This window comes from Sorex fumeus, unplaced genomic scaffold, assembly GCF_029834395.1.
Source record: "Sorex fumeus unplaced genomic scaffold, SorFum_2.1 ptg000036l, whole genome shotgun sequence".
Classification (NCBI taxonomy): Eukaryota; Metazoa; Chordata; class Mammalia; order Eulipotyphla; family Soricidae; genus Sorex; species Sorex fumeus.
In genome coordinates, this window is record NW_026606093.1 from 17,512,345 (window position 1) to 17,539,297 (window position 26,953).

The 26,953-nt window shown below is 40.6% G+C and overlaps 1 protein-coding gene across 3 annotated transcripts in view; it reads left to right on the plus strand.

Moving 5' to 3' along the window:
* MAP2K4 (mitogen-activated protein kinase kinase 4) overlaps positions 1 to 26,953 on the plus strand; it is a 177,900-nt gene that overhangs the window by 137,291 nt on the left and 13,656 nt on the right. For all 3 annotated transcript variants that reach the window (XM_056117815.1, XM_056117816.1, XM_056117817.1), the window contains 2 exons: positions 13,496 to 13,573; positions 20,931 to 21,079. In XM_056117815.1, coding sequence (XP_055973790.1) covers positions 13,496 to 13,573; positions 20,931 to 21,079 — 227 coding nt within the window. The remainder of the gene's footprint in view (positions 1 to 13,495; positions 13,574 to 20,930; positions 21,080 to 26,953) is intronic.

Genomic DNA, 26,953 nt, shown 5'->3' on the forward strand with positions numbered 1-26,953 from the left:
ATGGGAACATGCTGTCATTTACGATATTGACGAAGAATTTTTCTTGGTTGGTGTTATTAATCCGTTATCAATTTTGTTGAATTTTATTGTTGCAAGTTTATTTTTATTTAGTTCAAAATAGTCTTATTTTACCCCTGAGATTCATGGGTTATTTAGAACTGTTATTCTATGTAAGTATAATATATATTTATTTTTGCACCTCTCAAGTGGTGCTTTAGGGTTCCAGTGGCCAATCTTGGTGATTCTTGGCCTAGTAGACTAAGTATTTACTGCCAGAACCTGAGGAAGCAGAGCTCCTTGGACCCAGTGGTGCTGAGATTACCTACCTACCTCACTGGTCTGGTTTTCAGGGCTCCTCCAAAGCCCTATTTTACAGTACTTGGTGACCATCAAGTGGCAGGGATTGAACTGGGGTTGGCTGCATGCAAGGCATGTTTACTATTTCTCCACACACTGGAAATATATTATTTAATCTCAAAATATTTGCAGATTTCTAGGAGTCTTTATTGTTGATATAAATTATATCTGAGAACATATTTGGTATAATTTCACTGAAAAAAAAAAGTATGTAACCAGGGAGAATAGCCCAGAGATTTTTCCTTTTCCATCAATAATTGTTACTAATTTGATCCTGTAATTCTTCATGGTTTCAGTCAGCATTTTTTTTTGTTTTTGTTTTTGCATCTTCAAGATCTGCAATATAGATCTGCAATAGATTAGCATTGGAGATTTGTAGTATTAATGTTTTAGCATTAGAGAGTGACTGTATCACACACATGCCAAGAATGCTGATATTCTTCCACTACTGATCCTTGTTTCCTCTCTGCCCTGAACACCTGCAGACCCACAGTCATAGCCTCAGTTCTGTTGGCAGTATCCAGATGTATTTCCATTGACCATTTCGGATTCTGGTGTCTCACAGAGTTGTGAATGGCTCACCTGTTGGCTCCATTGGAATGATACACAGTGCTCAGTAGTGGGAATATTGGCTGCAGTTGGGGTTTGGGCACTTTCTATTGCTACAGAGAGTAGATTTCCAGCACGTGTGCATCTCTGACAGAACTGTGTGCATCTGACACCCTTGGGAGGTTCTAAACCCCTGTTCCATCCCACCGTGGCTCAGGGAGAGCCCACACCATGTCCAGGCTATGCACACACTTGCCATCACACACTCGCCATCACCGCCAGTACCACACTTGACTCAGCACCAGGGTTCCCGTGGCTGCTTCAGCAACTATAACACCGCCCACCGGGCACTGCCAGGCCCGCACCCGACTCAGCACCAGGTTCCTGTGACCGCTTCAGCTCCAGTCACTCTCCACCAGTCATGGCACCAGCAGTTCCTGCCCAGACCAGCACCAGCTTTTGTTGAATGGAGCACCAGGAACAGTGAAGAACATTGGACCTTAGCCATGTCACCAGAAGGGGACAGGAGTCCAGGGAGAGCCACAGCAATATCAGATGTTTAAAATTTGCCTGCAGAAAGACTTTAGGACCATCATACTGTTGCTTGATGATCTGGAAAAAAGATATTTGAACCAACAATCAGTAAACTTGAAGAGAGTCTTAGGGTGAAAATAAAAGTTCTCATTCAAATTGAAATAAAAGATCTAAAGAGTACAGTAACAAGTTTCAGCACCAGAATGGATGAAGCTGAAAAATCAAAATAATGAACTCAAAAAATAGGAAAACTGCTACAGCAGGAAAGAAGAGCAATAGAAAACATAATGAGAGAAAATGAGATTATAGAAGATATTGACAGTACCAAGAAGAGCAATCTCAAAGTCATGAGTTTGAGAGGGAAAAGAGTTAGAGGGGAAGAAAGGTTAATTAAAGCAAAAAATAAGTGAGGATTTACCCAATCCTAATAAATGTGAACTCTCCCTCTTGAAGTCCCAGTGAGTGCCCGTCAAAGTAAACCACAAGCAGAACACCAGGAATAAATATGCACTGGGTCAAAATGGTAAGAAACATGGGGCTGGAGCAGTAGCACAGCGGGTAGAGTGTTTGCCTTGCACGCGGCCAACCCAGGTTTGATTCCCAGCATCCCATACTGTCCCCTGAGCACTGCCAGGGCTGATTCCTGAGTGCAGAGCCAGGAGTAACACCTGTGCGTCGCAAGGTGTGACCCAAAAAGCAAAAAAAAAGAAAAAAGAAACAAAAACAGAAGCATTCCTTAAAGACTCTTTATAAAGCAGCACGAGTAAGGAAGCAAAACCTCTCGTACAAGGGGAAACATATAAGATTTCAGGATTTCTCTAGTAAAACTCTACAAATAAGAAAATAATGGAATGACATACAAAATATTGAATAGAAAGAACCTCTAACAATCCCCTACTGGTAACGTTATCACTCAGAATTAAAGAGGGATAAAAGCATTCTCAGATAAACAACAGCTGAAAATATTTATAGACTCTAAACCAGCTTTTGGCAGCGATACCAAATGGCTGCATATAGAAAGCAAAGGTCAGACAGCCTAAGCAGCTAAACAACTCTTAGATTCATTTAGTAAATTCCTTCGTATCAATAATTTCTCTTAACATCAGCGGACTGAACTTCCTTCTATAGAGAACAGAGTGGTCACGAAACAAAATCTAGTCTTCTGTTGCTTATAGAGGAGACAGTCTTATATTCTGATAGGAAGCATAGGTTCAGAGTGAAAAGCTGGAAAACAATCATAGAGTCAAATGGCAGACTATAAAAACCAGAGCAGTCATACTTAGATCAGCCCAAATAACATTTAAACTTAAAAAAATAGATAGGCCGGATCTGATATACTGGGTAAAGAACCAATAGATCAATAGGACTTAACTCTCATCAATATATACACACTGAAGAGGCAGCAAAGTTTATAATTGTTAAAAATCCTAGGAGATACTTGAGCAACAGCACAATAATAGTGGGACACTTTAATACCACAACTGATCTTTGGAGAGACCAGCCAGGCAGAACATCAATTAAAAAAAAATCCCAAGGAATTAGAAGAACTGAATCTAATAGACATGTTCAGGACTTTCCAACCTCCCAAGCCCAAAATATACTTTCTCCCACATTGCACATGGAACATTCTCTAGGATATACTGCATACTGGGAGACACAGTTCAAATACAATCACAAAAATAGAAATCATATCAAATACTTTTCATCCCGCAAAGTCATCAAGGTAGAAATCAGTGATAAAAAGAAATGCTAGGGAAAACATTTGGAAATTGAACTTCGTTCTGTTAAATAGCAGTTCTCTCAAAGAGAAAATCAAACAGAAATTAAAAAGATTCTTTGAAATAAGAATTAAGACCAGAACATATAGGACACAAGAGGAATTTCGTTGCTGGGAAGTGGCAGGCAATGCAGGCCTGCATCGGGGAAGAGTTATGAACTGAGATTAGTGACCTAATCACGTGGCCGAAGAGACAGATGAATCAAAAATAAGTAGAAGGAAGGAAATAACAAAATTCAGAGAGAAATCTTTGCTATAGACATATAAAAACAAAAACAAGACAATACCGGGGTTCAATGAAGACAGGAACTTGTTTATGAAAGAATAAACAAGATTAACAAACCTGCAGCTAGACTTAAAAAATAATAAAAACAAAGAAAGATTCATTTAGTCAAATCAGAGATGAAAGAGGAGAAATATGACAGTTACACAGAAATCATAAGAATTACTATGAATAACATAAAGCAACTGTTTGTAAATTTAGAGAATTTAAGAGAAATGAATTCATCTTAGAAGCATACAGCCTTTTAAGATTGAGTTAAGAAGAGGTAGAAAACCTGAACAGACCAAAGAAGACTAAAGAAACTGAAATAGTGATTAAAAATCTCCTTAAGAACAACGATCCCAGAGATAGTAGAAGGTAAGCCAATGGGTAGTGCCTTGCACACAGCTCACTCAAGCCTGATACTGGTATTCCCAAGCACCACCAGGAGTGATCTTTTTTTTTTTTTTTTTAAATTTTTATTAGTGAGACACTATGAGGTACAGTTGTAGACTTACAAATTTTTGTGCTTGGGTTTCAGTTATACAGTGATCAAATACCCATCCCTCCACTAGTGCCCATTTCCCACCACCATGGATCCCAGTATCCCTCCCACCCCCCATTCCCCCCATTCCACCCTGCCTCTGTGGCAGGACATTCCCTTTTCTCTCTCTCCTTTTGGGTGTTGTGATTTGCAAGAGGCAATGCGTGGCAATCATGTTTGGTCTATAGTCTACTTTGAGCATGTTTCTCCCATCCTGGGAGGATCTTCCCAAGAAGGAGTGATCTTTGAGTACAAAAAGAGAATAACTCCTGAGGACCACCAGGTGGAGCAAAAAAAAAAAAAAAAAAAAACCAACTCTGGTTCAGATGTGTCAGATGTGTTCACTACTTCACTTTGAACAAAACTTAAAAGATGATGATGCTCATACTCCACAGGATCTTCCAAAACATCTAAAAAATAGAAATCTTCCCTAATGCTTCTATGAAGGCATTACAATACCAGAACCAGAAATATAACAATTTTAGATCAATATTCCTGAACATTGACGTGAAGGTGCTCAACAAAGTCTTAGTGAACTATATCCAATAAAATATTTAAAGGACAATTATATCATGTTTGAGTGGGTTTTATCCCATGTGCAAATCAGTTAATATACTACCCTACATCAACCAAAGGAAAGGCAAAGATAATATAGTCATATCCATCCAGAGAAGGCCTTTGACAAAATTCAATACCCATTCATGATAAAAACTCAACAGAATTGGAATAGAATGAATGTGCCTTAAAATAGTAATGACTATCTGCAGTAAACCTGCAGGGCCAAAGGGACAGCGTAGCAGTTAAGGTGTTTGCCTTATGCATGGCTCACTGGGCTGGGCCCCCAGCACTCCATCTGGCCCCTTGAGATCCACCAGGAATGATTCTTTAGTATATTGGGACTAAGCTGAGTACTTCTAAGTGTGGTCCCAACCCAAAAGAAACAAACACATGATAAAAACTTCCAGCCATCATCACTGTTAAAGACTGAGTCTTTTCCTTCAGACAGGTGCCCAGCAAGGGGGTCCACTCTTAATTCATTATAGTTGGGAAGTTATTGCCTCATCACTCAGGCATGACAAACAAATCAAAGTTATTCACATTAGAAAAGAAGGTAGGCCATCATTGTTTGCAGATGAGAGCACAATAGACACAAAGATTCCACAAAAAAGCTCTTAGAAACAATAAAAGAATATAGCAAACTAATAGGCCAGAAATTCAACACACAAAATTCTGTGGCATTTGTGTGTACAAATGATGAATCAGAAGTGAAAGGAATAACAAAGAACCTCATTCTGTTTAGTGTACTGAAACATCAAATGCTTAAGAATCAGTAAAGGATGTCAGAGATTTGTTCATCAAAAGTTATGTCATAATTCAATGGAATAGGACACTAGGAAATGGAAATATTTTTCCATTGCATGTTCAGCAACAATGTTCCATGTTTTTGGAAGAATGAACATTGCCAAATGACCATTCTATCTAAAGATGACCATCCTACCCAAGGAATACACACTCAGCGCAATCCCTGTTAAATTTCTGATGATACTCTTTAAGGATTTAAATTTCCTAAATTTTGTATGGTATCATAAAAATCTGCCAATAGTGAAAGAGTTTTAATAAGACAGGAGGTATTGCATTCTATGTGTTTAAATTCCACTATAATGTTTTAGTAATAAAGACAGTATGGGGGATAGAGAGACAATACAGTGGGTAAAGTACTTGCCTTGAATACAGCCAGCCAAGATCCACCCCCTGGCGCTCCATAGGGTCCCCCGAGCCTTTTTAGCAGTGATCCCTGAGTGCCTGAGCACTGCTGCGTGTGGCCCCCCAACCAAAAAAGGAACATAACCGTACAAAAACTGTGCTACTACAGTAGGTAGACCAATGGAACATTACTGAGAGCCCTCATTCTTAGACTTAAGGTCAGTTAATGTATGATAGAGGCTGAAGATCACAGTGTTCCTCACAGCAATGAATGAATTCTAATTTTACCACGTTTTCCAACACTTACTGTTTCTGAATTTTTGATATAGAACATTTGTGCTTATGTGAGGAGATATGACTTCACTGTCATTTTGATTTGCTTTTCCTTGATGATCAATGATGAGGAGGGAATTTTTTTTATATTTCATTTTTCCATATGCCATCTTTGAGGAATTTTTTAAATCTTCTATCATTCAATGAAATTTGTTGGGGATTTTGGTGTTGCTACACTTTGAGAATACTTTATAAATGTTGTGTGATCTGCAAGTGTTTCTCATATTTTGTAGGGTGTGTTTTTATTTTAGGCCTCATTTCTTTCACAGTGCAAAGGATTTTTAGTTTGATATAATCACATTTGTGTATTTCTGCTTTTGTTTTCTTTGCCAGTTCTGTCATGTTATTGAGGACTCCTCCCGGTAGGGTCCTACCTATGTTGTACTCTGTGCTTTATAAAAAGAGATTTGTTAGCAAGATCTTTCATTCATTTTTATATTTATTTATTTATTTTTGCTTTTTTTGGATCACACCCTGCGATGCTCAGGGGTTACTCCTGGCTCTGCACTCAGGAATTACTGCTGGCGGCGCTCAGGGGACCATATGGGATGCTGGGAATCGAACCCTGGTCGGCCAGGTGCAAGGCAAACGCCCCACCCGCTGTGCTATCGCTCCAGCCCCTCATTCATTTTTAATTAACCTTTGTGTATGGTCTGAGATGGGGTCTGATTCTATTTTGACTTGTGTCTCTGCAGTCTCCCTCACCCCGTTTATTGGTGCAGTTCCTCCCTCCCCCCCACCTCACCCCCCCATTGCATCCAGCCCCTTGGTCATCTGCTCTTAGATCTGAGGATTAATCTCGGGTTTCATTCCTGTACCATTGATCTGGGAGTCTGAGGCCGTCTTTGTTCCAGTTCCAATTGGCTTTGATTACTATAGCTTCGTCAATTGCCTCGAGCAGGCCCCAGTAACGTCTCCTTCATCTTAGCCCTGAGATTATATTCAAGGCTCTTTAGGAGAATGAGACCCATCATTGTTACTGGTATTTGGCATATTGGGTACGCCACGGGGAGTTTGCCAGACTCTGTAGCTTACTTGAGGCCCCCCTGTTCCCCTTTCGGACTGGAGCGTAAGCACAGCAGGTACGGCGTTTGCCTTGCACCAACAGACCCGGGTTCAATTCCTCCATCCCTCTCGGAGAGCCCGGCAAGCTACCAAGAGTATCCCTCCCACACGGCAGAGCCTGGCAAGCTCCCCGTGACATATTCCATATGCCAAAAACAGTAACAACAAGTTTCACAATGGAGACATTACAGGTGCCTGCTTGAGTAAATCAATGAACAATGGGAGGACAATGCTACAGTGCTACTATGGCTTTGTTGTAAGAATTAGGGGACAGAGCAATAATACAGTGGATGGAGCTTTCGCCTTGCAAGTGGCCAACCCGAGTTTGATCCCCACATCCCAGTGGTCCTCTGAGCTTGTAGGAGTGATTCCTGAATGCAGAGCCAGGAGTAGTAACCCCTCAGCATTGCCAGGTGTTACCCAAAAACATAAAAAAAGAAAAAAAATATTAAACTTTTGGCATGCAACACCTTCTGTCTTTTTTCCTAGCATTGCTTTTACTATTCTGGGAGTTTAAAGGTTTCATATGAATTTTACAAGTATATGTTCTCAGTTTTTGAAAAATGTCATGACAATTTTGATGGGAATTATATCACATCTATAAATTACTTTGGTTAAGATACAATTGTAATGATGTTGATCCTTCCAATTTATGAATAAGGACTGCGTTCCCACTTCCTGTGTCTTCTTTTATTAAAGAACAATTTAAATTGATTCTTAGATATTTGACTTTGACGTGACCTTAAATGGGATAGCTTTTAAAATTTTTTTCTCTTCTACATTTATGTTGCCATACAGAAATTCAAAAGATTTTTGTGACTTGATATGTAACTAACTTTTTTCTAGGGTTTTGTTACTGTGATCTTTAGGGTTATTTATAACATTATGTCATCTGCAAACAATGATCATTAGATGTTTTCTTAACCAAACCGAATTCCTTTCTTTGACTTCTTTTTGTCTGATTGCTGTGACAGGGACTTCCAATACTGTATTTAGTAGTGGTGAGGACCAGAGACATAGGGTCTTGCCTTCCACACAGTTAACACAGGTCTGACCTTTGCCACCCCAGACGGTTCTGAGTCCCTGATGCAGCCAGGTGGAAGCCTTTGGCACTGCCAGGCGTGCCCTGAAACAAAACCCTCATGGTCAAAGTGGAGGTTCTTGTTTCGCCCCTGACCCTAGAAGAAAGGCATTTAGTTTTTCACTCTTAGAGATGATGTTTGCTGTCTATGGCCCTTCCAATAGTGAGGTGAGTTCCTTCAGTACACATTTCTTTTACCCCTTTTTAAACTTCATTTTACTCACTGTGCTTTACAATTTTACAGTACTGTCATTAATAGGATTTTATTCTTATAACATTCTGACATCCCACCCCACCATGAGCGTGTCCATTTCCTCACCATTGTCTTACCCTTCTTCTTCAGGACCCCTACCCCCATCCCTACTCTCATTACCCTGGATAGCTCTAGTCTATGGACAGTCCTTAAGTGAATTCTATTATTTAAAGCCAATTGTTAATTCCCTTACTTTGCCTTTTTATATTCTGCATATGAGAGACATCATTCTTTATCTGTCTCCTTCTGGCTGAGGGTTGGATCTTTTCAAATGCTTTTTCTGTATGGACATGATCATATGGTTTTGTCTTTCCTTTTATAGAAATAATATATCACAATCGATTGGTGTATATTGAACTAGTATCGTAACCTGGGAGGAATCCCGTTCGATAATGATGTGTGATGCATTTAATTTATTGCTATATTGTATTCACTAAGAATATAGTGAATAGAATATATTGCTCTATTTTATTCACTAAGATTTTATTGAGGATCTTTGCATCAGTTTATCAAGGGTATTGGAAATTGGTCTAATTTTTTTTTTAAATAGTATCTCTATCAGCTTTTGTTAATTAAGGAAATAAACTGTTTGGGAAGGGGGGGGGGTACTCTCTCTTCCTCTTCCTGAAAGAGCTTGAGAAATTTGGATAGAACTTTTTCATTTCTTTTTTCTCTATCTTTAAATTTTTTTTTTTTTTATCTTTTTAAGGGCTGGAGCGATAGCACAGTGGGTAGGCCATTTGCCTTGCATGTGGCCAACCTGGCCGACCTGAGTCCGATTCCTCTATCCCTCTCGGAGAGCCTGGCAAGTTACGGAGAGTATCTCGCCCACAAGGCAAAGCCTAGCAAGCTACCTGTGACATAATCAACATGCCAAACACAGTAACAAGTCTTACAATGGAAACGTTACTGGGCCCACTAGAGTAAATTGATGAACAACAGGAGGATAGTGCTACAGTGCTATCTTTTTTAAGAAAAATTTTAATTTTTTCACAGTTGTTCACAATAATTATTTACATTCAATATTTCAACATCAACCCCATCACCATTACACTTTCCCATGACCATTGTTTAGAATTTTCCCTCTGCCACCCAAACCTGCCTCATAGGCAGATGCTAAATAATTTATTTTATTTTGTATTGCTTGTTATGAATAGTATGAATGCTGGAATTCTAAAAGTTTTAAATATTTGGAATCTCAAGGCAGGCATCTCTGCGGCATGCTATTCTCCTTCGAGGTTAATTTGTGAGTCTGGATTATGGCTATTACTGCACTTAAATGGCCTGATTTTGATCTCTTTCGAGATTTATTTATGAGTCTCTGATGTAAGACCAATAAATAAGCTTGTATAACTGAGCCAGAGGTGGTTTGTGGGCATGGCTCCCTCATACCTAGCTTTTGTTCATTTAATTTCTCAGAAACTTGGCCCCAAGTCATTGGGGTCAGACGAAAGGCACAGAGGCAATTGGGGGTATCAAGAAGCCTGGAGGCACCATCCGTCTGCTGATGCACTGGCCCCCCAGGTCCAGGTTGTTCTGCCAGCAGCACTCTACCTCTAGAACTTCTCTTGAAGGTTTTGAAAGCTCCATTAGTTAACTCATCTGGTCTGGGACTTTTGTTCTTGTGCAAGAGTTTTGATAACTGTCTCAGCTTCCTTGATAGCAATGATCTATCCAGATGTCGACTTCCTCTGGACTCAGTCTAGAAATTTATCCATTTATTCTGGATTCTCCGGTGCAGAGTCAAAATTGTTCATAATAATCACATGCTGTGTTTTATTTTTGGGGGTATTTGATGTAATTTTCCTCTGCCATTTCTGATTTAATTCACAGGTTTTTCTCTTTGTGAATCTATCCAGGGAGTAATTCGTCTAACTTATTGACTCTTTCCAAAAAAAAAAAAAACCCAAAAAAGACCCAACTCTTGGCTTCATTGATCTTTGTGTTCTGATTTTATTTCTCTATTGTTCTTTTCCACTCAGATTTGTACTATTTATCTCCTTCTACTACATTTGTACTCCCGTTATTATTGTGCTTCTAAGTTTCTTAAAGGTGGAGGTTGAGGTTACTTTTCACCTGTTTTGTTTCTGATGAGTGCCTGTAATGCTGTGAGCTTCCCCTAATATAATCTTTGCTTATGTCTCAGGAGTTCCGGTAGCTGTTGTCTTCATTTTCATTTGTATTCATTAGGGCTGGAGCGATAGCACAGCGGTAGGGCATTTGCCTTGCACGCAGCCAACATGGCCGACCCGAGTTCGATTCCTCCGCCCCTCTCGGAGAGCCCGGCAAGCTACCGAGAGGATCTTGCCCGCATGGCAGAGCCTGGCAAGCTCCCCGTGACGTATTCGATATGGCAGACACAGTAACAACAAAGTCTCCAATGGAGATGTTACTGGGCCTGCTCGAGCAAATCGATGAACAACGGGAGGGCCTTTACCTTTACCTTTACCTTATTTTTGGCCCCACCTGGCTGAGGACTTCTCTGCTTAGGAATCACTTCTGGTGGTGCTTAGGGGACTGATGGGGCGAGGATTCCCAAATGTGGTCCCAGGGATTGAACCTTAACCTCTTCTTGTTTTCTTTTGTTCTGCTTTGGACCACACCTGTCACGTTAAAGGCTGTTTCTGGTGCTGTGCTCAGGGGTTGCTCCTGATGGTGCTTGAGCACCACATGCAGTGCTAGAGATTGAATCTGGCTCGGCCGTGTGCAGGGCAAGCACCCAACCTGTTGTGCTATCTTTCCAGCCCTGCTATATGATTCTTGAGGATTCTTTTTCTTTTTCTTTTTCATTTCCTCTTTGATTCAGCGATTGTTCAATAGTGCGTTATTCAGTTTCCAAGTATTTGTTCTCTTCCCAGCTGTTTTGTCCCCCAACTTCAGAGCATTGTGTTTTGAGAAGGTATTTGATGTGATTTCGATTTTCTTGATTTCATGGATATTTTGTGTCCCAGCTCATGGTCTGTCCTTATAATCCGTGAGCAATGGAGTATAACGTGCACTCAGTGTGACAGGGAGGGGGTTGGAGGGCCCTATACTTGTCTACTAAAACTGCCTCTTCCCTTTTATCTTTTAAGGCTGCTGTTGCCTTATTGACTCTCTGTCTGGCTGATCCATCAATAGTGAGAGGATGGTCTTAAAATATACTGCCTCTATTATGTTGTTGTTGATGTTTTTCTTCAGACCTGTTGGAAGTTGTTTTACGTACTTTGATCATTAATTTGGTTCCTGCATGTTAGTGAGCTTTAAATCTTCTTGGTGTATAGATCCCTTGATTATTATTAGTCAATGGTAATCTCTGTTATCTTTCTTAGATTAATGTCTATTTTGTCTAATGCGGATATGCCGTCCCTGCTTGCATGATTGTTTTCCATCCTTTTACCTTGAATCTGTGTTTCTCATGACAGTTGAAGTTTGTCTTTACTAAGCTGTGAAAGGATGGGCTCAGTTCAGCCACTCTGGTTGGTAATTGCAGGTCATTGGAATTTGACAAAATTATTGAAATAATAGAATTTAACACCATCTTTATGTACGGGTTCTAGAAATTTCTGTCATTGCTTTTTGTTTCTTTAGCCTTTTATATGTGACTATCATGCATCTTGCAGAGTCAGTTTTGTAACAAAGGACTACTTTAGCCATTTGTATTGCATCATCAAATTCAATCACCTAGCTGAATGAGGTTTTTTCTTGTCTGTATGTCTAATTTATTTGAGGTACTAAAATATCATATCATTGCCTTCTAGCCTGAAGGATTATATTCAAGGATATGTAATTTTTATGAGGTTTTCATACTCATAATAGTTTTCCATAATAGGTAATCTTGTTTTTTTTTCTGGCTGCTTTTGTGATAGCATCTCCATCTTTGATTCTTATCCTTTTATTTACAATGTCTTGGTGTTTTTCTGTTTTTTTTTTTTTTAAATTCTGATTCATATTCTTTGACCTGCTTGGATTTTAGAATCTATATTGATCTTCAAATTGGGGGAGTGTTTTACTGTAAGTTTTGTTGCCAACACTTCTTCCTCCATCTCTTCTGTCTAGTGCCCCCATAATTAGGATGCTATTTCTTTTTCAGACTATCCCATAGATATGATATTTTCTTCATTTTTCTTTGTTCTCCTTTCCCTTCTTTCCCTTCTTCATTTTTCTTTGTTCTCCTTTCCCTTCTTTCCTTTCTTCATTTTTCTTTGTTCTCCTTTCCCTTCTTTTCTTCTTTGCATATGGTTTCATGTATCTGGTCTTTAGTACACTGAAATGTTCTTCTGCTCTTTCATTCTGCTACTTATTGCCTCGACTGTGTTGTTTTGGTTTTCCCACTCTACTGTTCTGATTGGTGATTTCTTAGTGAAGTATTCTCCTACTTTCTATTTCCTTGTTGAAGTTCTATTGTCTTCTTCAGTTTAGTAGACCTTCCCGTCACTGTTGCTTTGAGATCTTCATTTGGGGAATTAGAGGAGTCTCTTATGCTGTGAGTCTTTCCAAGGCTTTTGTTCTCCTCTTTTAGACCAGGTGATTTTTCTGCTTCTTTATTGTATTTGGCATATCTACTGCCTTCCTAAGTCTGTGTGGTGGACAGAAGTCCTAGGGGGATTTTGACCAGGGGCGCAGGGTACAGGGTGTTAGGGTGGACTCTCACCTGGGAGGACATCCCTTTGATGTTCTTTTTTCTATCATCTGGGGCTTCCTTCCAGGTCCAGGTTTGGTGGTGCCCTCTGGGCTCCAGAGAGGCCTGGCAGCTTCTCTGAGAGGGGCAGCAGTGATGAAGCGAGTTCACCTGGAGTGACTTGGTTCTTTGGAGTGTGCTGCCTTGATGGGTAGGATTTGGTAGGGGAACCCCAAGCTCTTGGGAGGCCAGATGGATCCTGACCGAGTAGGGTCAGCTGAAAGGAGGGAATCTTGTTTCTAATGATGGGTTTTTATTACTTCCAATCTGTTTCTCGATCTGAAAATTCTAGAAGAAATTAGGTATTCTGACTACTTAATTTAACTTTTGCCTTCAAATAATAACTTAATAACTATGACTTCTCTTTGTGTTTCAGCCTGAAAGGATAGACCCCAGTGCATCTCGACAAGGATATGATGTCCGATCTGATGTTTGGAGTTTGGGAATCACATTGGTATGTTTATATTGAACCAATCTTACCATAGTAGGGGAAATAAGAAGTTCAGAAAATTAATTCAGTCTTTTACAAACTCTCTTTGAACTGCTTCCTTAATTTTTGGGTATTTTTTTTAACTTGTTTTTATCCTCATGGCTGTAATCACAGAATATTTTTAATTGTTGAAAAATATGTTTCTTACTATAAGAACCAAACGAGAGTTAGTATTTCTCTGAAGGTGTTATGTCTTTTATGTTGTTGTTCTGGATATCTTGGACATAGGTAAAAGGAATCAGGAGATGTTCTGGATGGGGAGCAAGGGAACAACTCACTGTCAGTGTAGACATAAAGGCATGTGTGGCTGGTAGTACTGTAGTAAGTGTATATATTTAGGTTTAGTAGCCTGGCAAGATACCCGTGATGTATTCGATATGCCAAACACAGTAACAACAAAGTCTCCAATGGAGACGCTACTGGGCCCGCTCCAGCAAATCGATGAACAACGGGAGGACTGTGACCGTGACCGTGACCAGATAATAGGCAACAAATCATAGAGGTATGTGTGTGTGTGTGTGTGTGTGTGTGTGTGTGTGTGTGTTTGTGTGTATATATACACATACCTCTCGAAGAGCCTGGCAAGTTAACTGAGAGTATCCCATCCACATGGCAGAGCCTGGCAAGCTACCCGTGGTGTATTCGATATACCAAAAACAGTAACAATAACGGGTCTCATTCCCCTGACTCTGAAAGAACCTCCAGTCTTTGGGAAAGGCAATTAAGGAGAGGCTGCTTAAATCTCAGGGGTGTTATGAATGGAGACATTACTTGGAGGATAACACTGTTTTGTCCTTCCTGCATAGCCTCAGGTAGTTTAGGGTTATTGGGTAGCTCCTATTACAGTGCTCCCTTTCCTCTGTGTTTATTTCTAATTTCTTTCTTTGTGCTGTTGACTTGTAAATATTGTTTTTCTCTTCTCCCTAAATCCTTTGCATAGTTTATTCAGAGCAATGTCCTTTTTTTATGGACACAAGAAGACAGTATATGCTATGCTTTTGTAACCTGACTCTCAGTGATATTTTCCTCTTGGGCATCTGTTCTCTCGACCTAAGCCTCAGCTCCCCTTACTTTCTAGCTCCCCCAAAAGAAGGGTCCTGATGAGGGACTGGATGGAACCAGGTAAGCTATGTGATACCCTGACATTGAGATGGGCCTGGCCAAAGAAAGAGACATAATGCTTAACTGTAAGTTAAGACCTGGGTCATGGACAAATGCTGTCATGATCCAAAAAGTAATAACTAGATTCAGACCCTGCTAGGGTTAGGAATGATGAATCTGGCCTGAACACTGTAGTCTGAGTCTGTGGCAAGACCTTCCCAGGAAAGCTGTCCTATAAGCCTCAATACAAAAATAACAAGTATTAAGGAGAAAAATACCTTGGAGGTATTTTGTCCGTGGGCAGTCAGGAAGAGCTTTGGAATACCCCAGGTGGTGTTTCCTTTGAACCTGGTGGGCCCTCAGAAAGGGCTTTCTTATGTGGATTTGGCTACCAGACTGGGTACATTGTCAGCCCAGAGTGCTGGGGAGTTGGAGAGACCAGAGAGCTGGAGAGAAGAAAGAGAGCAGGGCGGCAAGATGGACCTCAGAGAGGATAGCTATGCAAAGGACTTAGGGAGAAGAATGTAGAAAAAGAATACAGGAGCAGGCACATGGAGATAGAGAGCTTAGGCTGCGAGATGGAGCACGGAGAGATGAGCGGGAGAAACAGGAGGAGATGGGAATGAGAGGCAGTGTGAGACTAGGATGGGAGACTCAGAAACTGGGGCAGGTGCGTGGGGAGAATGAATAAACGTCAACTGATCCATCTACTGGCTTGGCCCTCATTTTGTCCACCATCTGCCCCATGACCTGGGCCGCCCTGGCTGAGGGAGCGGCCCGGCACCCACCCTGAACTCAGGCGGCTAGGGAAGAGCCGTCAGGGCCTCCCACCAGCCACCCCTTGAAGATTTTATACTATTACAGGTGCCTGCTTGAGGAAATCAATGAACAATGGGATGACAGTGACACAGTGATACAGTGATACTTTCTATTTGGAATCTTTCATTCACTGAAATCACAAATGAATGAACTGATTAAGGAACAAGTAATATCTTGGTGAAAAATTTAGATAAAAGTTCTTGGTTCAGTGCTGAGAAAGTTAGAGATTTAGTTTTTAACTAATGAGCACAACAAATATAACTTTCATTACCCATGGCTATATTTTATAATTTTTATTAATAAAAATGGTTTTCTCTGTGGAGAATTAACACTAACGCTTTTATTTATTTATTATTAAATTTATTTATTGAATCTTATTATATAGTTCTTACTCTGGAGAACCTGGCAGGCTACCGAAAGTATCCTGCCCGCACAGCAGAGTCTGGCAAACTCCCCGTGGTGTATTCAATACGCCCAAAACTAATAACAATGATGGGTCTCATTCTCCTGACCCTGAAAGAGCCTCGAATGTGGCACTTTCTAAAATCTCAGGGCTAGGATGAAGGAGATGTTACTGGTGCCTGCTCAAGGAAATCGATGAACAACAGGATGACAGTGATACAGTGATTTATTGAATCACCATGAGGAAAGTTACAAAGCTTTCAGATTTAAGTCTCGGTCATACAATGATCAGATACCCTTCCCTTCACCAGTAATACTTTTTCACCACCAAGAACCCCAATATGCCCCCCCATCCCTCCCGATGCCTGTGAGGCAGATGATTTCTACCTAACTCTCTCTGTACTTTGATTGCATTCATTATTTCGACAAAAGATGCACCAGTATTGTTTGGAATTTCCCCCCAACAATCAGAACTGTTGAAAAGGCATTGGGAAATAATTTGTTTTCCATTGCTGGTTATAAAAATCGTATTGGCTACGTGATTTTTCATTTCTGATACTTTTACTAATTAAGTCTGGAGAGATTTCTGTCAAGAGCCGTATAATCAGAAGATTGGTTTCTGTGTGACTGGAGTCATGACCATGCTGGAGAGCCGCTCATGGGGGGCAACTTGTGACCTTGGTAGGGCATGAAGGACGAGCCGTTCCATGCCCCCATCCCATGAGACTGCAGTTGCCCCGTCGCCGCTGACTCATACCTGGCTTTCCAATAAGCTCTGAGACAGCCGCCACCGTGCTGGGGGGGTGGGGGGTGCGGGGGCGGTAAAAGGCGGAAGAGACAGACGCCCTTTCCCTCCCGGGGTGGGGAGAGGACATGGTACCATAGTTTAATGCATAGTCCATTCACATTTCTGCCACAAGCTGCTGGGGGGCCTGGATTAGGTCCGTGTGCCTCTGGTACCATGGCTGTGCCTGAGAGCCGACAATAAAGCTTTTAAAAATTTTATTTTAGAGCTTTTTTTTATTTGTTTGCCTCTTATTAGCAGAGTTTATTCTAAATTTTAAATTTAACTTCTTTCTTTCTTTCTTTCTTTCTTTCTTTCTTTCTTTCTTTCTTTCTTTTTTTTCTTTTTGGGCCATACTCAGTGATGCCCAGGGGTTACTCCTGGCTCTGCACTCAGGAATTACTCCTGGCAGGGCTCAGGGGATTATATGGGATGCTGGGAATCGAACTCGGTTTGACTGCGTGCAAGGCAAATGCCCTACCCGCTGTGTATTGCTCCAGCCCCACGTTTAATTTCTTGTGATTGCTGTCTTACCACAACTTGAGGACATTTCTCTACTTGAACAGCTGATGTTGCATTTTCTACATTGATTGCTAGTCTTCTCTCTCAAATGGGATTGTGTTCTGTAGCTAGGCAGGCCACATCTTTTTTCTACATTTTCTTCTTGCCATCATAAGACTTCACAGCCAAGAGATAATGCATCATAGCAGTGATTCAATAGGCATTATATGCTGAGATCCGCTTACTATAGGTGTGAATCAAATACCTTTTTTAGTTGTCCTTGGTGAGTCATTCATCAGACTTGATGAATTCTTTATAGAGAATTGAAGACTAATTACTCATCCCTTTAGACTTCATTTTGTTCCTCTTGTCACAAATATGAGAGTTAGTTCCTATAATCTTTTCTCATTTTGAAACCAGCTGAAAGGGAATCCCTGTGTATTCAGAAAAGAATATGAAACTTGAGCATCTTTTAGGTCTAGCTAGACATAGAGCTATAAAGTGAAGTACTTGTTTATTCCCTGAGTAGTAAAGGACTATTCACTACTCAGGAATACCTAGCTGTGTCTCAACCAGTTGGGTTTAAAAAGCAAGTATATATTTCACTCGAAAAGCAAAAGTTTGTTCTTTGAGAATTTAAAAAAAAATTATTTGCCGTAATTCTTTGTCTAAGCTTTGTTTAATAGAAGATAAATAGTACTTATTATTGCTTTTATTTTTCATGTGAATGGCTAATTCAATAAAATAATATGTGTAAAATTAATTCATAAAATCGTAAGTACTTTGGATTATGGAGTATATCCTAATTATTTTTTTATTTATTTTTGTAGGAGTACTGCTATTTATTCAGCCACTGATTAGCTGATTGAATTGTGCATGAACTCCACCTTACTTTTTTTTTCCCCATTTTTTATAATTTTATATATTGAATCACCGTGAGAGCAGTTACAAAGCTTTTGGGTCTAAGTCTCGGTCATACAATGAAACACCCGTACCTTCACCAGTGCCCATTCTCCACCACCAAAAACCCCAGTATACCCCCATCCCACACCCTCCCCCTGCCTGTGGGGCAGATGATTTCCACATTACTCTCTCTCTACTTTGATCACATTCAATATTTCGACACCAAACCCACCATTATTTGAGATTTTACCCCAACACTCAGATCTGTTGAAAAGGCAACAATAGACAATTTGTGTTCTGTTGCTGGTTATGAATAACATATGATGTTGCGTGGCTGCAGTAGGGCCATGTGGTTTTGAAATTCCAAAATTTTAACACTTAAATCTGGAGGGATTTCTGCCAAAAGCCACTGGGTTTCGAGATCTGCTCCTGTGTCTCTGGGATCATGGCCGTTGAGCAGCTTGATGAGGAGCCAGAGAGGCTGTTTGTGGGCGATGACTTGGGGTCTTGTTGGGGTGGGGAGGACAGGCCCGGCTCCACCCCATCCCGTGAGGCCCAACAAGTTTTGTCACTGCGGGCCCAAGCCTGACTGTGCAGTGGCCTCTGGAGGATGACGGCCACCAAGCCACCAGAAGGAAACAGGCCGAGGAACAGCATCCTTTCCCCCCTGGGGTGGCCCGGCGACATTAACCTGCTGCGGGGTCCGGACACATTTCTGCCAAAAGCCGCTGGGTTTCGAGATTTGTTTCTGAGTCTCTGGGATCAAGGCCGTTGAGCAGCTTGATGAGGAGCCAGAGAGGCCATTCATGGGCGATGACTTGGGGTCTCGTTGGGGTAGGGAGGACAGGCCCGGCTCCACCCCCATCCCGTGAGGCCCTGTGTGTCTCGTCACTGGGGGCCCAAATGTGACTATCCAGTGGTCTCAGAAGGATGGCGGCCACTGGGCCGCCAGGGGGAACAGGCCAAGGCACGAAACCTATTCACACCTGGGTTGGCCCAGCACCGGTAGCCTACTGCAGAGACCAGACGCATTTCTACCTAAAGCCGCTGGGTTCCAAGATTCGTTTCTGAGTCTCTGGGATCATGGCCATTAAGCAGTTCAATCAGGAACCAAAGAGGCCTTGCCTCCAATTATATAGCTGAGCCGGAGGTGGTTTGTGGGTGTGTTTCCCACATACCTAACTTTTGGCCATTTACTTTCTTGGTAAACTTTGCCCCAAGTTTTTGGGGTCTGGCTAAAGGCACAGCAGCAATTTTGGGGTATCTGGAAGTCTGAAGGCGCCATGAGGCTGCTGATGCACTCGCCTCACAGGTACATATTGACCTGCTGGTGGCACCATACCCCCAGTATATCCTAATTTTCTCATTTAAAACTGGTTCTCAAGAATAAAGTTATTCCTAATGCTGTGACTAACCAATAATATTTCTTTTTCCAAGTGTGTTTTATTTTTACCAAAAATAAACTTGAACCAAAATAATACTTTTCCCTGTGTGTGCATGCATGTGTACCTGCCTGTGTTTTCACAGATGGGGTGTGATTAAAACAGTGAGCAGAAGGAATCACCACTGGGGAAGAACACCTTCTCATATCAACTTTCTCTTAGACTAATGTGTCTTGTTTGCTTGATTATTTTCTAATCAGTGTATAAACTGGTACTTAATTTTTACTAGACTTACACATTCCAAATCTTTGTTGAAGAAACCCAAATAGTTTTCATGAGAATGGTCTATCTCATGATTCACCTCTCTAATAATTTTGGAGGTTCAGCATCAGTCGTCCACCTGTCAATGCTCATAAAATAGGATTGCACAGGGGTTACTCCTGCTTTATCACTCACTTCTTTCATGGTTCAGATTTAGATATATTTCTTGGGAATAATTCAATTCTAGCTTTTTATTGTTCACAAAACAGGAGAAAAAAAGAGTATTCTCAATATTCTCAAGATTCACAAATATTTTTAGTCCTTGACAGATTGGAGTATATTACAGATCTGGTCAGGTATAATTGAGAATCATTATTCTCAGTATTCTCAGTATTGTTATCAATATTGTTTATACTATGGCACAGCGGGTAGGGCATCTGCCGTGCACACGGCCGACCCGGGTTCGATTCCTCAGCCTCTCTCAGAGAGCATGACAAGCTATCAAGAGTATCTCACCCGCACGGCAAAGCCAGGCCAGCTACCCATGACATATTCGATATGCCAAAAAAAGTAACAACAAGTTCACAATGTGTTGTGAGACGTTACTGGTGCCCACTCAAGCAAATCAACGAACAACGGGAAGACAGTGCTACAGTGCATGGTTCAGAGTAAAAGGTGTCACCTTAATTTGGTTTCTTTAATGATGGGAGTGTCTAGTTCTGGTTGACATTGTAGAAATTATAGAGCCATAGAACAGGATTTGTACATCTTTCCTTTGAGCAGTATTGGTCTTTTGTTTGTTGACTCTTCTGGCTGTACAAAGAAAATTCACCACTCTTTAGGATTTTTGCCTAGATGACTGCATCCTGCATACTTTGCTAAAAGGGTTCTAAAACCAACATTCCAGTATCTCTCATACAAAGAAATCATAACTAAAGAGTGTCTTGAAAATACGTATTAGAAGCATTATATAGGCTTGTATTTGGTGTTTCTCTTCAGTCTTTTGAATCTGGTTGATATAAAATTCTGGGGTTTTTTTTTTTCCCTAAATGTCACAGATAATCTAGCCATTCAAATTTTGAAAATTCACATTTTTATAGTAACCATTCCAGTTAGTAGTTAGTAAGTAACATCTGTGTGTTTTGCTTTTCCTCTGTGTTTCTCTCAGTACGAGTTAGCCACTGGCCGGTTTCCTTATCCAAAGTGGAACAGTGTCTTTGATCAGCTGACCCAGGTCGTGAAAGGAGACCCTCCGCAGCTGAGCAATTCTGAGGAAAGGGAATTCTCCCCAAGTTTCATCAACTTTGTCAATTTGTGGTGAGTACTTGATTTCTGAAACTCCTAAAAAAGGTGAAAGTAGTGAGGTTTAGATAACCTTTTGCTAACCTGAGAGTTCCTTTTGATAATATTCTGCCTTTAAACTGGGACTCTGGTTCCTTGTGGCCACATGGAAGGTTCTAGCGAGCACGGAAAGGCATTGCTCTCTTACTCTACTTACTACTCAGATATTGGTGGAAAATAAAATTGGATACTTGAGATGCTGTTGTTGCTACATTTTTATAGCACCTTGTATAAGAAACAGAGTTCAGGTAAGCTTGATGTTGTGGTGGTCTTTAGAAGCTTACCAAAGCTTGGGCAGGGCAGGGGAGTGTCCCTGGGGCAGTGGTGGAGGGAAGCAGACGTTTTGATGGGGCTTGGTGTTGGGATGTTTATGCATGAAACCCTTCCATTCATAGTATTGTAAATCATGGTGCCTAACAGATTTTTTTTTCCTTTTTCTTTGGGGTCACACCTGGCGGTGCACAGGGGTTACTCCTGCTTTATCACTCAGGAATTACTCCTGGTGGTGCTCAGGGGACTATATGGGTTGCTGGAAATCGAACCCTGGTTGGCCTTGTGCAAGGCAAATACCCTACCCACTGTGTTATCGCTCTAGCCCCGCCTAACATAATTTTTTTTAAAAAAAAAGCTTGATGTAGTTCTAACACTGGAACTATATTAGGATCACTTAGATATCTTTTAGTCAGACCCTTCCAGGTAAGACTCTTGGGGATGGATCACTACTTTGATATGATAATAATAATGTACTTGGGTTCATGTAGTAGAATCAACTCCAAGGGCTTATATAGTAACCTTTATATATCAACTCTTAGGAACCTCATTCCAAAGAAGATATGAGCCCTTGCAGTGTTGTATGTACTTGTTTCAATAGATATAGAGTGATATATATTATGTGATGTGATGTGTGTGTCTGTGTGTGTGTCTCTTTGTGTGTCTGTGTGTGTAATGTGTAAGAATATTATGTTGAAACATATTTCTTCATATATTTCTTTGATTTCCTGTTTGGGTGAGGTTTCCCTCCCTCCCCCCCCCCCCCACACACACACACACATAAATAGATGTTGAGTCTTTCCAAAGACAGTCTCTGCCTGTATTACTATGATCATGGGATTTTCATTTTTTTGTTTATTACATTAACTGATTTGTGGATGTTCAGCCATCCTTATGGCACAAGAATAAAAATACCAACAGCAAAGGAAATATTCTTTTTTTAAAAATAAGCATTAAAAGATTGACAAAACATAGGCCAACTATTTGAAACAAACAAAATTAATAAATTAGGCATACAAGGGAAAAAAGAAAACTTATTCTTGGGATAAATCCCTCTCGTTTATGAAGATGATTCTCTTACTGTATTGGTGGATTCATTACGACAAAATTTTGTTGAGGGTATTTGATGCTGTTTATGTTCTTCCAGGATATAGGTCTATAGTTTTTCTATTTTAAAAAACTCTGTTATGATTTTTGTATCAGGATGATATTAAACTTTGTAGAATGTATTTTGAAGTATTTCACCACTGATTTTTTAGGAAGAGTTTAAGCAGGATGGGAATGGTTCTTTGAAAGTTTTGTTAGTAGTCACTAATAAAACTGACTGGTCTTTTGCTTTTTTTTTTGGTCACGGTCCTCCCATTGTTCATCGATTTGCTCGAGCGGGCCCAGTAACATCTCTATCATGAGACTTGTTGTTACTGTGTTTGGCATATCGAATACATCACGGGTAGCTTGGAAGGCTCTGCCGTGAGGATGAGATACTCTCGGTAGCTTGCCGGGCTCTCTGAGAGGGGCGGAGGAATCGAACTCGCGTCGGCCATGTTGGCTGTATGGAAGGCAAACGCCCTACCCGCTGTGCTATCGCTCCAGCCCCATTATGTGCTTTTATTATGTTTTTTTGTTGTTGTTGTTTAATTTGATTTTGTTCCAATTTCTTTACTTGGGATTAATTGGTTTATTCAAAGTGTGTATTTCTTCTTGGTTTAGCCTTGGATCTTCTATGTTCCAAAATTGTTCTCATTCCTTCTAGGTTGTCCCCATTTGTTTGTATATGTTCACTGGACTTTTGTAAACATTATTTCATATTATGTGATGTGTGGTACAATTTTGTCTTGTTTTCTTTTTCTTTTGTGGGGGTTTGGAGGTGGGATGCATTACTGGCTGTAGTTAGGGATTACTCCTGGCAAGGCTCAGAGTGGTGCCTGAGATTGAACCTACGTAGGCTGCGTGACATTGAAGGCAAGTGATTTACCACCTGTACTATCTCCTGCCCGTTCTTTTTTTTCTTACACTTTGACTTAGAGTTTTCTTTTTTCCCTTGTATGCCTAATTTATTAATTTTGTTTGTTTCAAATAGTTGGCCTATGTTTTGTCAATCTTTTAATGCTTATTTTTAAAAAAAGATATTTCCTTTGCTGTTGGTATTTTTATTCTTGTGCCAGACCAAGCAATGGTCCTGACTCTGCTGCCCAGGATCACTCCTGGAGAGAGTCAGGGGACTCTGTGCTGGTGATCAAGCCCGGGCCAGCTGCCTGCAGGGTCAGTTCCCTACCTGCTGTACTATCTCAAGAACTCTGGTTTTATTTCATTTATCTCACTATAACATTTACTACTTATTTTCTTTCTTTACTTTTGATTGTATTTATTCTTGCTTCACTATCTCCTTTAGCTGTAAAGGTTAGATAAAGAGTTTTCTTCTTTGTTTATATGTGCTGGTATTACAGTAAACTTAGATAGCTTTTTTAAAAAAATTATGAGATACATAGATACAAAGTTGTACATAATTGGCTTTCACTTATACACTGTTCCAGCACCCATCGCTTCACCAGTGCACGTCCCCACGACCAGTGTCCTCAGTTTCCCTCCCGCCACTCCCCACTTCCTTAGCCTTCCTCTTTGGCAAGCACTTGTCTTCCCGCTCTCTGTCTCTGTCTCTGTCTCTCCCTCCCTCCCCTCCCCACTCCTTTCCTCCATCTATCCCTCCCCTACCCCCCTTGGGCATTATGGTTTGCAGTGCAGGTACTGAAGTATTTGTCCTGTCCTAGTTTCAGCACTCAGTTCTTGTACAGAGTGGTCAGTTCCACTGTATTTGTCATCTTTCATAGTGATCTCTTTTCTTTCCTAACTTACCTACCTCTTACCAAGACCCCCAACACGTGGCCAGCTTCCAACCATAAGCCAGTCATCCTAGTCCTTTGTTTCTGCTGTCCTTGGGTATTAATCTCAAATGATGGTTTTTTTTTAATATCTTATAAATGTGTGCAGTCATTCTATGTCTGTCTCTCTCCTTCTGACTCATTTTACTCAGCATGATACTCTCCATTGTCATCCATTTATAAGCATATTTCATGATTTCATTTTTTTCTGGTGGCCGCGTAGTATTCCAATGTGTGCCCTAGTTTTTTTTTTTTTTTTTTTTTTTTTTTTTTTTTTTTTTTTTTTTTTATAAATTCATCTGTTCTTGGGCACTTGGGTTGTTTCCAGACTTTGGCTATTGTGAATCATGCAGCACTGAACATAGGAATACAGATGGAGTTTCTGCTGTGTGCTTTTAAGCTCCTGGGATATTTTCCCAGAAGTGGTATTGCTGGGTCAAATGGGAGCTCAATTTCTAGCTTTTTGAGAAATCCCCATATTTTTTTTTTCCAAAAAGGTTGGGCCAGTTGGCATTCCCATTAACAATGTAACAATGAGAGTCCCTTTCTCCTGCATCCACTCCAGTACTGATATTCTTCATTATATATATTCTATATTTTTATTAGTGAAACACCATGAGGTACAGTTGTAGACTTACAATTTTTTGTGCTTGGATTTCAGTTATACAATGATCGAACACCCATCCCTCCACCAGTGCCCATTCTCCACCACCATTGATCCCAGTATTCCCCCCCGCCCCCCATCCCTCCCATCCCACCCTGCCTCTGTGGCAGGGCATTCCCTTTTGTTCTCTCTCTCTTTTTGGGTGCTGTGGTTTGCAAAAGAGGCATTGAGTGGCAGTCATGTCCGGTCTATAGTCCACTTTCAGCATGCATCTTCCATCCTGGGAGGATCCTCCCAACACCCTTTATTTGGTGCTCCCTCTATCTGAGCTGCTTTTCCTCTAGCATGTGCGGCTGGCCTCCAAACCATTGAGTGAACCTCCTGGTACTTATCTCGGCTATTCTTGGGTGGTTAGTCTCCTATTTTGTTATTTTATGTTCCACAGATGAATGCAATCTTTCTCTGTCTCTCCCTCCCTCTCTTTCTGACTCATTGCACTTAGCATGATTCTTTCCAAGTAGTACAACTTGTATGTAAATTTCATGACTTCATCTTTTCTAAAAGCTAATAGTACGCCATTGTGTAGATGTACCAAAGTTTTTTTAACAAGTCATCTGTTCTCCGGCACTCAGGTTTTTACCAGATTCTGGCTATTGTAAAGATTGTTGTAATGAACAAACAAGTGCAGATGTCACTAAGACTATACTTTTTTTGCCTCTCTGCGATATATTCCCAGGAGTGATATTGCTGGGTCAAATGGGAGCTCAATTTTTAATTTTTTGATAATCGTCCATACTGTTTTCCAAAAGGGCTGAACCAGTTGGCATTCCCACTAGCGGTGAAGGAGGGTCCCTTTCTCGCCACATCAGCGCCAACACTGGTTGCTTTGGTTCTTTAGATGTGGGCTAGTCTCTGTGGTGTGAGATGATATCTCATTGTGGTTTTGATCTGCATCTCCCTGATGATTTCTCAAAAAGCTAGAAATTGAGCTCCCATTTGACCCAGCAATACCACTTCTGAGAAAATGTAAAGCATTTTCTCATGTGCCTTTTTGTTATTCGGATTTCTTCTTTGTGAAAGTTTTGTTCATTTCGTTGCCCCATTTTATGATGGGGTTGGATGTTTTCTTCTTGTGCAGTTCAACCAGTAGTTTGTATATCCTTGATATCAACCATTTGTCGGATGTGTATTCGGCGAATATTCTTTCCCATTCTGTAGACTGTCTTTGTATTTTGGTCACTGTTTCTTTTGAGGTGCAGAAGCTTTTTAGTTTAAGATAGTCCCATTTGTCTATTTCTGTTTTCACTTGCTTGGCCAGTGGCGTGACATCTTTGAAGATACCATTAGCTTCAATGTCATGGAGGGTTTTGCCAACCATGTCTTCTATGTGCCTTATGGATTCCGGTCTGATGTTGAGGTCTTTAATCTTTTTTGATCTTACTTTTGTACATGGTGTTAGGCAGAGATCTGAGCCCATTTTTTTGCATATAGCTGTCCAGTTTTGCCAGCACCATTTGTTAAAGAGGTTTTCCTTGTTCCACTTCACATTTCTTTCTCCCTTATCAAAGATTAGATGATTATATGCTTGGGGGGAGATCTCAGTATATTCAACCCTGTTTCATTGGTCTGCAGCTCTGCCTTTGTTCCAGTACCATGCTGTTTTAATTATTACTGCTTTGTAGTAGAGTTTGAAGTTAGGGAGGTTGATTCCTTCCATTTTCTTTTTCCCAAGAATTGCTTTAGCTATTCGTGGGGGCTTATTGTTCCATATGAATTTCAGGAGTGTTTGCTCCATTTCTTTGTAGAATGTCATGGGTATTGTTATAGGGATTGCATTGAATTTGTACAATGCTTTGGGAAGTATTGCCATTTTGACAAAGTTAATTCTCCCGTTTCATGACCAGGGGCTATCTTTCCATTTTCTCATGTCCACTTTTATTTCTTGATATAGAATTTTGTGGTTTTCTTTGTTCAGGTCCTTTACTTCCTTAGTTAAGCTGATTCCTAGGTACTTGATTTTCTGGGGCACAATTGTGATCGGGATTTTTTTTTTCATGTCACTTTCTTCTCTCTCACTATTTCCCTATAGGAAAGCCA